General features: G+C 40.5%; 1 protein-coding gene across 1 annotated transcript in view; it reads left to right on the top strand.

Moving 5' to 3' along the window:
• Nucleotides 1–15737, top strand: part of Cd96 (CD96 molecule) — a 75246-nt gene that overhangs the window by 47505 nt on the left and 12004 nt on the right. The window contains exons 9-10 of the mRNA XM_036204090.1: nt 8301–8369; nt 8808–8879. Coding sequence (XP_036059983.1) covers nt 8301–8369; nt 8808–8879 — 141 coding nt within the window. The remainder of the gene's footprint in view (nt 1–8300; nt 8370–8807; nt 8880–15737) is intronic.

Genomic DNA, 15737 nt, shown 5'->3' with positions numbered 1-15737 from the left:
TACCACTTACATCTGCAAAGAAATATAAAACAGAAAATGCAGAGCTTCCAATTTAACAGAGAAGGCACAGAAAACTTATCTGTATGCAATGTGTGTGTGTGTGTGTGTGTGTGTGTGTGTGTGTGTGTGTGTGTTTCTAGTAAGGTGACATAACTGAGAAGTTTCTGAAGAATCCAAGCCCTCCTTAAAGTAAGGTACTACCACTTCATGGACCTGAGAACTTTCTTAGATCACAGTTTAATCATTTATCCTCCCCACAGTGAAGGGACATCTGGTAGTGTCCAGACAGATTTGGGGTTGTCCCAGTAAGGTGGGGAGGTGTCACCAGATCCAGTGATTAGAGGGGAAGGCTTTTCCCAAATATTGCATAACAAAAGATGGCACAGCTCTCATCATAAAGCAATGTTTAATTCAAAATGTTAACTGTGCTGAGTCTGAGAAACCTGGCTTTAGATCAGACTTGGGTATAATTAGGACAAGTGGGTTTTGCTCTATAAAATCCAACTGAGAGCTCATCAAGATGGTAACTACAGATTATGTTTGAAACAATTTTCTGCCTGATTGTGATATGCCAAAGAGACCATGCTTAAATCAATAACTGGCAAACATACCTAAATTAAACTTATCTGACTGGCCCAGTCATTGAATTACTATAGAGAAATACCCACTTAATCTTAGCAACCTAGAGGGTCATTGTAAAAACTCTCATCATTGCTGACTCAGAATCTGGTGGGAACCACCTTTGACGGTTCTTTCAAGAAAGGAATCCAGATGCAGCATGACACAGACATCAACTTCAGAAGGCTGTGTTTCACTCTAAACTCTAAGATGTAAAGAGATGTGCAATTCAATCAGCCTTACAAAGCTCCATGTCTGCCTGCAAGCAGACACTCCTCACTCTTGTATTCAATGAAAGGTGGATTTTAAAATGAATGTAGGGGGTCACGGGTGCAATACTCTTTAATTCCAGAAGGAGAACTTCATAGCTCAAACCAGCTGTAAGAGCCACCCAGGGAAGTCTCCTTCAGCTCCACAAGAGCCCATTAATGTAAGCTGAGTCCCAACTACTTTCTCAGTGTTGTTCCAGTAGAAGATGGGAAGCTGACAGCTAAAACCCAGGTGTAGCAACCAGAGACACCTGACAAGCTGAGGGCGAGGCAGCAGTGATGTAAGCTTAGAGCTATCATTGCCCTCGGAAGAGCGCTCTCATCCTTTCAGTGCATTGGCTAGAAACTGGCTACTAGTTATATTGCCTAAAACAACAGGCCATAGAGGCACCAACCCAGGCTGAGGTAATCAGTCAAGACATGTATTCATTCTACAAACACAGCATGCCTACAAACATACGGGGGAGGGTGGGTTAAGGTGCCTCATTACAGTAATGAGGGACTCATAGACAGTGCCTCTATCGCACAGAACTTATAGCTGTACATGTGTCTTGCCTTGATTCTCATCTCTCTGCCCACTAGGCCACAGACGCGTTGGCTCTGCCTCCTGTTTTAATGTCTGCATCTGACCCTCTGACCTAATGACATTGAGTTTGATATTGAGCCCTCATCAATAACTTATCTGGATCTCACCATCTGATTTCCTACTCTGAACACGTTGAGCAAAATACCAGGTCTGCTCTGACTCTACCCCTTGGCCTGTTCCTCATGTGATAACAGACGGTCTTAAGAAAGTAGGAGATGATCGCCAGGCAGTGGTGGTGCACGCCTTTAATCCCTGCACTCAGGAGGCAGAGCCAGGTGGCTCTCTGTGAGTTCAAGGCCAGCCTGGTCTAAAGAGTGAGCTCCAGAGAAACCCTGTCTTAAAACAACAACAACAACAACAACAACAACAACAACAACAACAACAATACAAAAGAAAGTAGATGATCATGCATGGGAGGAAGAGCAAAGGAATGAGTGCCCAGGGGGTACAACAAACTAGAGACGTAGAAATAGATATGTCAGGAATGGATGAAGCACAGACCTGGAGATGCAATATTGGATGATATCAGAAGGGAGCAGCACAGAAAAGCATCAGCATGTCAGGACACTGGGTCCTAAAGCAAGGGAGTCCCAGAGAGAGGTGAAAGGAGGTAGAGGAGGCTGGTGATGTATGTGTGATGGCAACTCCATTAGTCTCTCCTATTGTCATACATATATAGATATGAGAAAGGAGGGACAAGGCAGAGGGAGTTAGGGTGTGGCTAAGAGGTAGAATGCTTGATGGATATATGCAGATCCCTGGGCTTTATCTCTCCAGCATCATTACCACCACCATAACCAACTATGACTGCAATACTCAGCGTGCCATGCTGAGCATGCAAGTAGGGTTGAGGAAGTCTGGAAGGGAAGATGGGCTCAGCTGGAAGAAAGATGCAAAGTGGATCCTCGAATTATTCTCATTTTAACATTTTTTTAAACTTTATTATTTAAAAAGTGTATTACTTATTTAAGAATTATACACTGAAATTAACCAGGCCCCCAAACTAAAATGGTCATCTTAAGCACAGATGTAAATAAATTGAACCCATCCATGAGAAGAAAAGCAGAAGTCATCACTGTTGGGGAGAGAGGTGTTATGGGGCCACGTTAAGATGAGATAAACCAATGGGCTGTGGGTTTAGACTGACCTGGATGCCAGGAGTTACTGTGGCTTCTTAGTGTGTGAGGAAAAGGAAACAGGAAGCTATGTGTCGGGTGAATGGTAGCTGCAAGAGCTGGCAGCCCCAAGACTGGGTGATGTTGATTTAAAATGATCTAAGTTGACCACAGTCTCAACAAGGCATTTGTAGCAATGGAGAGTCCCATGACAGAAGACTCACCAGGACTGCCTGACTAAACATGGGCATAAAGCAGGGCTTTTCGGATGCTGTCACACAAGTGCCTTCCAGGGTACTCCTAGCAATTTTCTGACCATTTTCCCCCACACTGACATGGCTGTGTCAGATAGCTGACCAATGACACTGATGTTTGTTGAGTTCTCCCAGTGTGTCTAGGATTATTCTAAAGTATAAGTATATTGCTTCATTTCATTCTGTCAATAGCACAAACTTGGAGAATTATTACCACCCACTTTACAGGAAAGAATATTGGGGCACAAAGAGATTGAATAACACAAGCAAAGTCATACAGAAGGTTTACGAGCCAGAAAGGAGCCTAGAGAGTCAGACTATGGCCTCTGTCAGTACAGACTTTGGCTCAACAAATGCCTTTTATGGTGGATAAATCCCTGCTCATTTGAAGTTGTTACTGCTGCTGCTCACACAGAATGCCTGCATTAATCTTTTTTCTTTGGTGGACCAGTGGTTCCTGAGAAACTCAGTCTCCAAGAATGGACCTTGCAGCTCCTTTGTTGGACATAAATCAGAGGAAAGAGCACCCTTCCATGCTTTGCCTCTTCATACAACCATTTTAATAATGTTGTATGCCTCTACAACATCCATACAGAAACACATTGCTGTCTTTTAGTTCTAGAAAATTCTAGGACAGCAAGGTGGTCCCGAGGGTGGAATAAGTTTGGAGAGTCAATTCTCTTCTACTCTAGGTCCCATAAATTGAACCAGGTCACCTGGGCTGCAGAGTAGGCACTTTTACCTGCTGAACAATCACGGTGGCCCAAATGATCCATTTTTAATATTATTAACAATTACCATGTCTACAACAATGTCATATATGTGGAAAAATCTGCCTTGCTTTCTGTTGTCTTCATGGAGTTTGTCATTAAGAGCAATAATCTAGTGGTATATGGTCCTCTTACCTCTTCATTTAACATCTGTTGGACAAGAAGCCTCCTTTGTGACAAGAGTTTGGGGATGTGTTCAGGACATCTCCATGAGTGTCTCCTCCACACTAGCCTCCTCCTTCAAGGTAGGTCAGTTTCCACCTCAGTCTGACCACTGGGAAGAACAAGACTCATTTGAATGTGCTCACACGGCCCAGATTCTCTTAAGTGCTAGTCTGCCGTGTCACTACTGCCTTTAAAGGCTCTTTGTACTCAAGGGAGCTGATGGAGCTGATGGAGAGTAACCCCTCGTTTGTGCAGGAACCAAGTCAGAGTGGCAAGTACATCCAGTATCCAGTAGATGCTATAATGATGGAGGGGAAGGCTGAGTGAAAAACACTGTAATGTGAAAAATAATTTACTTTCAGGCAATATCACAGGAATATAAGGAAAGTCTTGGATAAGTTAGCCTGACTAACCACATTGTTCCAACTGAACTTGCAAATCACTTTTATTCTTCTACTTGGTTGATTACATAAGCTGGAATGGGTAGCAAAAAAAAAATTATTTGCTCCATCATTCTCTGTTCAAATGAGCTCTGTTGAATAGTTTCTTAGCCTCTGGAAGAAATTTCAGACAAATGACTTGGCCTTTTGGGGAGTGATTTTCATATAATAAATGTCGTCTGGTCTTTTTCAGCCACTAGAACAGACATATGTCAATAATTTAAAAGTCTGGTCACAAATGTAGTGTCAAAACTTGAAAAAGTTAACTTAGTCCAGAATTTCTCTCCTCTCCCTACTGCAAGCATGCATCTGCCTCGGCCGCAGAGGGCTGACATGTTTTGGCCTTGTGCTTTATGTCTGTATGAGGGAAAGATGAGGAAACAGCTTGCGATGCCCTGGTCCGACTCCAACCTTTCCTCCAATCTTTGCTCCTGGCTTAAACCCTCCTTTGGGGAACATAGGGTAGGGAGAAGAGAGGAGTGAGTAAGAAGGGGCTTCCTTTAATAGGCTAGCTCTAATCTAATCTAGCCAGCTCAGGAGATGAAAAATAAAACCGGCCACCATCACCTCATGGACACTTGGGCAGGTGTATTACAGGATTTCAAAAAGTTACCCAACTGTGGGACCTCTGACGTTTCACCCATCTACCCTTTTCTCTGGGAGAATGTAGGCTAAGAAGCCGCTGACATAATGGCAGGTACCAGCAGCCAGAATTAACTCTTGTAGAACATACTTCTGTCTCCTCCATTCAACCCAGACCACATGAATGTCTACAGAAACTAAAAAAAAAAAAAAAAAAAAAAAAAAAAAAAAAAAAAAAAGTAATCCTTCCTTTTTAGTGAGAAGTATTGAAAGAGTTAAAATGAACTGGACTGGAAGGTTTTAAACCTCATCTAACCTTGTGGAAGGTTCTGAACTAGTATAAACAAAGCAAATTGGATGAAGCAGCTGCTTGCTCTTTTTCCTGGAAACAACAATCATGATGATGTATGTCAGAACACTTGCGAAATTTAATAACAGTAAGTCTTCATATGGAAGGAAAACTAAACAGCCAGGAAACGTAGCAACCAACTCTCCATCAGTTGGGTTTTCATAACTTTTGCCTATAGAGTATGTCATAATATAAAATCAGTTATTGAAAATCAAGAGGTTTTAGTGTGCTGGGAGGCAGACTTAGCCTTGAAATTGAATCGACCGAAGTAAACTCCATTCACATGCTGAGAAATATGACCAATGTGAATGTTTCAAAAATGCAAATAAAAATTCTTTTTAAATTCTCTACTGAATATTGAGACAATTAGACATAATCATTTTTAAAAAATATAACATTTTTAAATTTTGACAATTACATACATACCTATATGCATACATACAATTTTGATCATATCCACCCCTTACTCCTCTCCTGAACCCCCCAAGAACTACTCCTCACTCCTCACCCCTTCCCAACTCTGTGTCCTCTTGTTTTTTTTCCATATGAGTCAACTGATTCTAGTTTATGTATTCCTGCCATCCCTTGAAGCCTGGTCAACCTATGAAGGGCCACATCTTTCAAGAAAACTGACTTTCCATTCTCAATAAGCCATCGATGGTCAACCTCAGCTAGAGGTGAAGGCTTACAGGCCCTTGCTCCCTCCGTGTGCAGATGCTGACTGCCTTGATCTTGTGTAGCCAGCCACAGCTGCTCTGATTTCACGAATGCAGCAGTCCTGTTACCGAATACCAGCTCTTACAGTGGCAGAGTCTCCATCTCAAATTCAAAGCCTTGAGAAAGAAACAATGTTGACACTAGTAGCCTGCATTTGATCCCTTCTCTCCTGTCGCTGTGGACACTGGGGATATGCCTTTCAACTGTCTCACAATCAGATCAGAACCACACAGAGGAAAAACCAAGCACTCCTGAGAAGTAGTAAAGATCCAACCCTGGGGTAGGCAGGTGCTATAAGCTTACTAAGCCACAGAGTGTGGGGAAGTTTCCAACTGTCCTTCCCTGGTCCAATTCTCCTATGGCATGCCTGGTCTGAGAACACATAGGTTTACATGTTGTCATATCTGGGTTCCTTATTTAATTATCTATCTCCTCCGTGTCTCCCCTAATTATTCAGATCTCCTCCATGTCTCCTCCATGAATGAAGGCTGTAGAGGAGTAATATTCCAAATTTCAAGTTTAGTGCCTAAGGGAGACAAGTTCTCAAATACTGGCTGACCAAAGAGTACCTGCAGGAGGTTGACTATCACTGTTAAGATGTGGTCCTAGCATGTGAGCGGACCTCAGTCTTGAGCCATGGTGTAAACCGGCAGGAAGGAGAGTGGATTGACTTTATTTAGAAACCAGTTATTTTCCCAAATGGATTAAACTCTACTTCTCTGTGATTAATAAGAGTCCCTAGTAAACGATTCATCCTTTCAATGACCTATGCAAAGTTGGACAGACCAAGAATAACAACAAAACCCAGCAGAAGGCAAATAAATGTTGTGTTCCCTGGAGACAGAGACCAGGTTTTGAGGATTCTTTGTTTCCTAGGGCTGATGTGTTCTAAGCCCTTAACAAATACCATAGTTTTGCCTGTGAATGGATGTTGAGTTATGTGTGAGTTCAGAAACATTAGCACAAGTCAGTACACATGACTGACCTGAGGTCCTTCGCACCCCAGGTCTTCCCTTTCTGCCTATTCAAATTTCCAAATAGCATAAAGCATCTCCTAAGAGCTCCCCCTGTAGGTAACAGTTTATATGTAGTGATACATGACCTCACATCTCTCTGGACTTCACTATCAGGCTGTATTGAAGAAATGTTTGCTGTGGACATCTCTGTATGTGAACCACTTGTAAACTATGCACCAGTTTATTAATTTAGCATACACATTTTTTTTTTTCAAAAATTTCATTATCCACGTTCTCCAGTTAAGAATTTTTCCAGGGCTGGGGAGATGGCGTCCTAAAACTGAGGCACTCAGAAAGCTGGGACACAGTTCTCTTCCCACAGCGGCATGAAGAAACACAATGCACTTCTATCAGGCTGCAAGGATGTCCTTAAAGACATTGTACAACTTCCACAGCATTCATCGTATGAGAACTTGGAAATTTTTCTCAATTATGATAAAAAGAATAACTTTCCAAATCTGACTTACTTTTTCTTTTCCTACACATCAATCGAATACTACACATTGTTTCTTTTTCTAATATCGGCCCTAGAAAATTCAGGACAAATGTGGAACTCCATCTGCTAAGGGAACAAAATAACAAGACATGCATATTATGTCATATCCCTGTTCTGGCTTCAACAGAACTCAACTTTTTCTATTTCCTCTGTCCTTATTTCTTCTTTTTATTCACTGTTTTATTTCTTTTGCTGAATATTTATGTAAGTCACCTTAGGTGTGTTTGGGAACAAAGGAGAAATACACACAACCAAAATATATTAAAAATGTGTCTCTCAAGAAGATGCAGACATGGTTTCAGCAGAGTGTGGCTGGATATTCTTCTTCCTTCATCTGCCTTGCCTTCTTTCTAGAGAAGCATTCACATTTGAAGTGAATGGGAAACACATTTTCTTTTGTGTCAGGGGAGACAAAAAGGAAGAGAGATGACTTTGTAAGCTAAGAAAGCTAATAAATATGAAACCATAGTATGTGAAAATATACTCTTATGAAAACTCATTGTAAGCTAAGAATCAAAATAAATGAAACAATAGTTAGCATGTGAAAATGATTTATCCTTATGAAAATTCCCTTTAAGGTAAATTTCATGAAGACAGAAACCTTGATTTCACTTATTACTACAATGCTAGCATCTAGGATGGTGTTCAGTATGAAGTAGATATTGAATCAGTATATGTTTTGGAGAGTGAATATAATAGATTTGAATTTAGGAGAACTGTGTTAGTAGCAAATGAATGATATGAATATTCATTGTGTAACCATAAGCATATACTCCTCTGTTCAGTTTTTTTCATATTTAAAGTTGCATCATTAGATTATGTGTCTGCTTAGATTCCTCCCAAGGACTCTCTTGTTTAGGATCATCATTAAACATGTGACTATAAATACTTATAGCAATTTGGAAATTTTGTTTTAAATATAGGATATCCAGCTATGTCTTCAATGACCAGTGCAGATGGGGATGTGTCGACACCAGATGCAACTCCTCAAGGTGAGGACAGCAGGACTTTCTTCCTGTGCTTCATATTCAACAACTCATACATGTTACTATTATATCTAAAACCTTGAAGTTTGGGAAAAGGCTCTGTTTTCCAATTGATTTTGAGTTACCCCATAGTGACTATCTATGGATATGATAATCACTATAGTCTTAACAGTAAAGGTTGATAGCATGCATTACAATATACCTTGTCAAGGGACTTTAAGGTAATATTAAAGTAGCCCAGTTACAAGGAGAGAAAAAGGAAACACACTGGACACAAGTTGGTATTAAACGTGAAACACAGAGCATCAACCTCAGAACAGCTAGTATCTGAGTTGGAAGAACATTTCACATGTCCCAAAAGTCACACAAATTAAAAACAAATCAAAATTAAATTACAGTTTTATAAGAAAAATGTTGGATTCTGAAAATAATTTTATCTTTCAGCCAGCAATTCCAGCATGACTACTAAAGGCTTCGACTATTCCCAGACATCCAGTGGGACAGATGCCAAAAACTGTTGAGTATAACCATGGGTCCCTGTGTCTCACATTTATTCACCCAGCACATGTATTGAGCAGCCACCATGTCCTGTGTTCATAGCCAAATTCTTGAAAACTGATAAAGCAAATTCCATGTTTAAAGCACTGTTGCAGGTGATTAGAATACATACATGGACAAGACCTAAGTTCCAAATTTGCTGTGAGGCAAGACAGATATAAGGTAACTAATGATAAAAGGAAGAAAACTCAATACACAGATATGAGATGAGTCAAGGGCAGGAAGAAGAGGCTACTGTGGTGCCTGGGAAACTGTCTTGAAAGTGAGGAGTCTAAAATAGATGTGACAGTACATGCTTGTAGTCTCAGCACTTGGGGAGTGGAAGAGGAAGGATCAGGAGTTCAAGAACTAGCTACCCAGCTAGCTCAAGGTCGTCTTCTGCTACATAGCTAGTTCTTGAGGATATACTCCCTTCTGGAAGGAAGGGGAGGAGGAAGGGATAGGGGAAGAGAAAAGGTGATAAATAGAACCAAAAACCAGTGAAGATGTCAGGAAAGTCTGAATGCATGTGTAGAAAATGCAGACTAGCCAGGATGTGTGTATCCATAATAAAAATAAAAGAGAATGAACTCCCAGCCCTGGTTGAGGAGCTACTGACAGTTGATGGCTGCTAGGAGAGAGAGACTTAGGTTTTCTCCAAGGGTGTGGTCCCTGATAGGCCGACCATGGTCCAGTGGGTGGTCCCACACGCATGCGCATATGGGTAGCACTAATTAGACTCAGAGAAAAGAAAGAAAGAAAGGAGAAACAAAGAAAGATGAGGGGGGGGGAGGATATGAGGAGAGACCAGAAGGAGTTGGAGGAGGGAAGTAGGAAGAGACTATAAACAAAGTATGCTGTATACATGCATAAAATTCTCAAAGAATAAATTTAAATATTATATTTGTTTTAAATCGAGAGTTGATGGCAATGTAAAGGCACCACACCACTATAACTTGGAACCATGCCAACTGCTGGGACCACCTCAGTAGACATTACCAGCCTGAGCAGGACAAATACTGCCTCTTAGTGGCAGAAGACAAAGCTGCACAAGAGCTGCCCAGGGGAGGTGACGTGGAAGCAGAACAAAAAGAAGCCAGGACATGGCTGGCCTCGGGTGCAAAATGTAACCGCTGGGCTCTGGGGCACAGAAAGCACATGCATTGCAAAGCATTGAAGCTGTGCATTTAAAACCTTAAAGATCATGTCCTCGCTGGCTGTCATTGTGCCACTGGAAGTCTGTGCTCAGGAAAAAGAATTCATACAGGGCAGGTCTTTGTAATATTATTTATTGCTTTTATCTCCTCGGTGGACCTCGGGCCTGAGGGTAGGTTAATCATCAGCTTTAATTCATCACATACTTCATCATTAGCCAATGGAATATCCTCCATTATTTAACATATTTCTTTTATTAAATAGACTTTAATATATTTTATTAAATATATTAATATTTGATATTAATTAAATGTCCCAAAACAAGGGGTGAAAGGCAGTGCTCAGAAGGGGGAGCACTGAAGAACAGGCACCCATAAGTGGAGTTTAGAGAGAGGACAGAGGTAGCATGTTGGGTGGTGCCAAAAAGGAAGGAACTTCTCAGCAAACTTACCTGAATTATTGATTATTTTTAAGAAAAGCATTCAAATTCTTACACTGCTCATTATACATTAGCAAATTACATACAGTTTAGGACCTATTTTGATTTTATAAACTTTATTATTTTAAAAACTTACAAATAAACAAAAACTTCACATACTAAAACGAACCAGATCAAAGTCTGTGCAATTCAGTGAACTTCTTTACAGTTAGAATAAGCATCTTGATATCAAAATACAAAAAGTTAAAATACATAATCAAAGTATGATCTTTATCCTGGCTCTAAATGGATGGATAATTTACATGGAATTAGAAATATGGTTCATGAGAAGACAATTAAAAAAAATTAAAGGAAGTTCTACTACGGGAGAAGATATTGGTCTCATATTTCACAACTGGAAGGACTCAACATCTTCACATCTGTGTATGGAGGGGCCAAGGGGATGGCCCAGAGGGAACAGGTGTTCACTGTGTGTACAAACATGAGGACCTGAGTTCAGATCCCAGCCTCCCAGCAAGAGCCAGGGTAACTATGCATGCCTGTCAGCCCTGTGCTGTGGAAGGGAAGGGGAGTTTAGAGACTAAAGATTGTTGAGGCTTGCCAGCTGGCCGGCTCCAGGTTCGGTGAGGGACTGTGTCTCAAGGGCATGAGGGAGAGCGTGATAGAACAGGCCACCTAGCTGACATCCTTCTGTGAGAAACAAGACCCTCTCTCTGTAAATACAAACTCAAGAGTCTAGCAAAAGTAAAACAGCTTTTAGTATCTGATTCGGCAGAAAGAATACCAGCATAGAGAAGCGACAAAAAATGGCTGGCATGCTGATTTGGCATGAGACAGACTGTGATTTTAAAGTCCCTGACCCCAAGAAATTGCTGTCCTTTTCCCCACCGGCTGGTACTCTAGTGAAATTACAGTCTTCACACTCTTTGAGCACCCTATTGGTTCAGGATGCAAAGCCTTATCTGATAAACATCCTGGGGCTTCAGACTGTACCCTTTTCTGATTAAGGATGCCCTGCAGTCACAAAACAGACTGTCTGCAGCTTTCCAGCTCTCGGGATGCCGAGACTAGCCTGTGTCAGGTCCAGCGAGGGCAGCAGAGAAGTCTCATGCTTTCCACTTATCTGTGAGTCTTTGATGAGCTAAGCACATTTCATACTGAAAATTCACCATAATGATTTATTGCTTACATTTCTTTGGCTTCTGCACACACACATATATATATATATGAGTGTATGCACCTGCATGAATACACATGCATCCACATGCATGTACCACACAAATACACACAGAGAGAAAGGAAAGAGAGTGTGTAAAGAATGCTTTCAGCTCAAAGCAACAACGAAACCCATGACAACAGAAAAAGCATGTAAGGAATGCTCACGACTCAACAACAAAGGCCAATAGAAAATGGAGAGAGCTCCTCATTTCAAACTATGAAACGCCTGCTTAGACACATCTAAAAGGTTGTTCTGCCTCTCTAGGCATCAAGAAAGGTGAAATAAAAGTCACCTTTTCTATACTGGCTTTGCCAAGTGCTATATTGTAACTATAACTTCTACACGTTATTTATGTGAGCACACGTAGTTACACTCACTTCCCACAGCTCAGGCATGATGTTTGAAAGCTGAACAGGAGCCAACCCTACCCAAACATATTATTCCTAGTTATATCCCTCTCGCACAATTTACTGTATACAGGAGGAGTGAGCACAAGTATTGGCAGAAAACTCCATTTATATAGCAAAAATTATGAATAATCTAAGTGGCTGTGGTCAATAGAACAGATAAATTGCTGTATACTCAAAATATTATAGAGGGACAAAAGATGAGTGGAGAGTATCCATATGTAGCAGCATAGATAAATCTTAATCACTCCGTGTTCAGTCCAAAAAAATGCCAGGAGACAACATATATTTTTAATTTCTAAAAATAAAATGTGTGGCCAGATGTGGTGGCATACACCTGTAAAATTCCAGCACTGTAGAGACTTAAACAGGGCATTAGCTGTGAGTTTGATGCCAGCATGATTTACAAGGTGAGTTCCAAGTCCACATGAGCTATAGAATAAGATTCTATATCAAAAATTAATTATAAAGAGTATAATCTAATACACAAATTAGTTATGACATGTGATAAAATTATTGGCTATGTAAATTACAGTATTCAGAACAGTATTGTTAGAAATAATAAGAGACAGGACAAGTAGGCTGTGATTTAAAACAACCCAAAATCTATGTGAATAGATAAAAGTGATAACACTATTAAGAGAAGATTATAGACGAATTTCTAAGTGGTCTTAAAAAAAAAAAAAAAAAAACCATGGAGCCAGAAATAGAGGAGAAAATCTAACAGAGATCAGAGGAACAGCTACCAGCTAACCTCCACACCACAGCTTCCAAAGTTCCAGGACTTCCTGATTACCCAGGCTTTTGTTGCCTCGCTGTTCTGCTCTCTTGTTGGCTCTTAGCCCAGCTACCTCACTTCCTTGTCACTGCCTATCTGTACAGACCGCCAGGTCTCTGTGGTTGGTACTGGGATTAAAGGTGTGTGTCACCATGCTTGGCTCTGTTCCCTAGAACAGAGGTGCCTTGAACACACAGAGACCCAGACAGATTAAGGGCATGTGCTAACACTGCATGACTTCTGCTTTTACTAATAGTGGCTGATCTTTATTGGGGGACACAGATAAACTATCACCACAGAAGATAATAACCAATAATAGGAGGATATTGTACAGGATGAAGTATTATGAAGCCATCTAAATGTACTACAATATTCAATGTGTCTTATCTATACAAAGACACAAGTTAGAAAGGGTTTACCAAGTTGCTATAAAATTAACAGGAAAACATTAGTGACCCATTGGAAGAAAGTCCACACTTAATAGTCCACACTTACATGGTATAATACAAAGGAGAGCTGTTTGTAATACACTGCTAAAATTCTCCACCTACCTTAGTGTCTTATCCTTTATTCTATCCTGTAAGCAAGTGACATAAACCCTTTATGTTTACTGTACCTGTCCCTAAATTAAGGCCTGGACAAGTCAGTGAAACACCAGTGAAAGACAGATATTCAGAGAAGTGAAGGAACACTTGTTGGTTATAGGATAAAAATTTGTAGCAGTGGAGATAAAAGTTTATTGAGGATGTCATTGGAGAAGACAATTCCAAGATAAATTTATAATGTGCATGTAAAATATTTCATATTTTAATTCCCATCATAATACTTTTAATGTGTGATCTTTTTTATTGTATTATTTTTTTAAATTATACTAGGATGCAGGGTACAAAATAACATGGACCTAAAACTTGACCTCTTTCTCCCTGCCTTGTGTATCCTACCATCTACAACAATGACAGGCACACAGTCTGTGCTCATCAGAGAGTGAATGAGTGAAAAGATAATTGCATGCAGACTAAGAAGATGACTCGGGCAGACACACAGTAAAATGAAATGATTTACTTAATTGGAAGATTGAAATTTATTTTTGAGGCAATGTTTCATGTAGCCCAGCCTGGCGTCCAACTCACTATGCAGCTGAGTGTGACTAGAATTGAACTTCAGATCCTCCTGCCTCCACTTCCCGGGTTCTAGAATGACATACACACACATCACCATACCTAGGTCTGTCTGTGGTGGCGGTGGGGATCAAACCTAGGGCTCCATGTATGTTAAGCAATCAGTCTACCAAAATAAGATACACTCAGGCTGGAGAGATGGTTCAGTGGTCAAGAGCACTGGCTGTTTTTCCCAATGTCCTGAGTTCAATTCCCAGCAACCACATGGTGGCCCACAACCATCTGTAATGAGATCTGATGTCCTCTTCTGGCCTGCAGGCAAAACATGCAGGCAGAATACTGTATTCATAATAAATAAATAAATCTTAAAAAAAATTTTAAGAAAAAAAAAGCTACACTCTCAGCCTGTAGTCATGTCTATTTACATTGTTATTATAGCATGCTGTGCTGGGGATAGGGACACAGACAGAAGAAGAGGATGAGAGGAGGAAGGGAAAAGAAAGAACGGAAAATTCTTGCCTTCCTGTACATCAGCATGAAGTAGGGCATAAAGGCTATTGATATGTTTTTATCCACATAATAAGTTTCTCCACTGATGCAGTAAGCTGGATCAAGCCAAATTACAAGTATAGCAACATACCTATTGAGAACAAAGCAATTCACAGATGGGTTCACTGGTCTCAGAGAACGAGGTCAGAGAAGTTGAAACCCAGAGATAAGGCAGGGAGGTTTTATAGACCTTAGGTGAAGGGTGATGATGTGCCAGCCAGGATCCGGAACTATCCCCAAGTATGACGAAAGGCTAAATTCACTTGGGTGGGCTAGTCACACCAGGAAGGTGGGTTGGACTGGCTGCCAGAAATGTGGAACTGGGCTTTGGGTGCCATTCCTTTGTTCAGAGTTTTTTAGTGTGGACAGAGTTGGGGGAAGTAGGGAAGTCGGCATTTTCCATCTGCAGAGGCAAGCCGGAAGCTCCAACCAAACAGTTATCCAATGTGCTTTCTAGAAACTCAGAAACTAGGAAACAAAGATACCATGCTGTTTAGTCTTGCATTATAGTTTATATACTGTGTTCTTAGTCATTTCAATGCAGTTCATAATGTAATGAACTATTACAATCTTTCACAATTTCTGTTCTTTACGATTTGAAAACTTCATTTGTCCAAGGACACATCTCAAGAGTGTTCTTATCCTAAAATGGCCTCAGAGATAATAAGGTCTAAAAAGGGACTCTGACATCCATCAGACAAAGAATGTTTCACTGGCAGTGAAGACTCGAATCCTCAATACTGTGTGAATAAGATGTGATCATTTTCTCTCCATAAGTTTAAAGAAGAAAGCTGTGGGTTGCTCTATTTATAATCATTCACAGAAATCCATTAGAATTTAACAAGCTGAAATTGAATGCTCACTCCCCAACTGTTTTGAAACACATTGCTGCCAGTTGAATTGGGCTGTAGTGTGACATGCAATATTGGATGATGCATTTGGCAAGATTCAGGACAGGCGTTGGTAATGGGATTTTTTTTTTTTTTATTCTCTCTGCTTATTTCAATAGATTTATGAAGTACTTACAGGCAAAAAAAAAAAAAGAATGATAAATGGATGGATTTCTGTGTTTCTGGGTCCTCTGCTGCTTGTGAACATGGTCTTGGGAGATTCAAGTTGTGGGCTTCATACATATTTAAATACCTCTGCCATTTTTATTGCATTGCATTTAT

This window comes from Onychomys torridus, chromosome 12 (assembly GCF_903995425.1).
Source record: "Onychomys torridus chromosome 12, mOncTor1.1, whole genome shotgun sequence".
NCBI lineage: Eukaryota > Metazoa > Chordata > Mammalia > Rodentia > Cricetidae > Onychomys > Onychomys torridus.
Note: the sequence above shows the minus strand (reverse complement) of the source record. Positions and strands in the feature narration are given on the sequence as shown.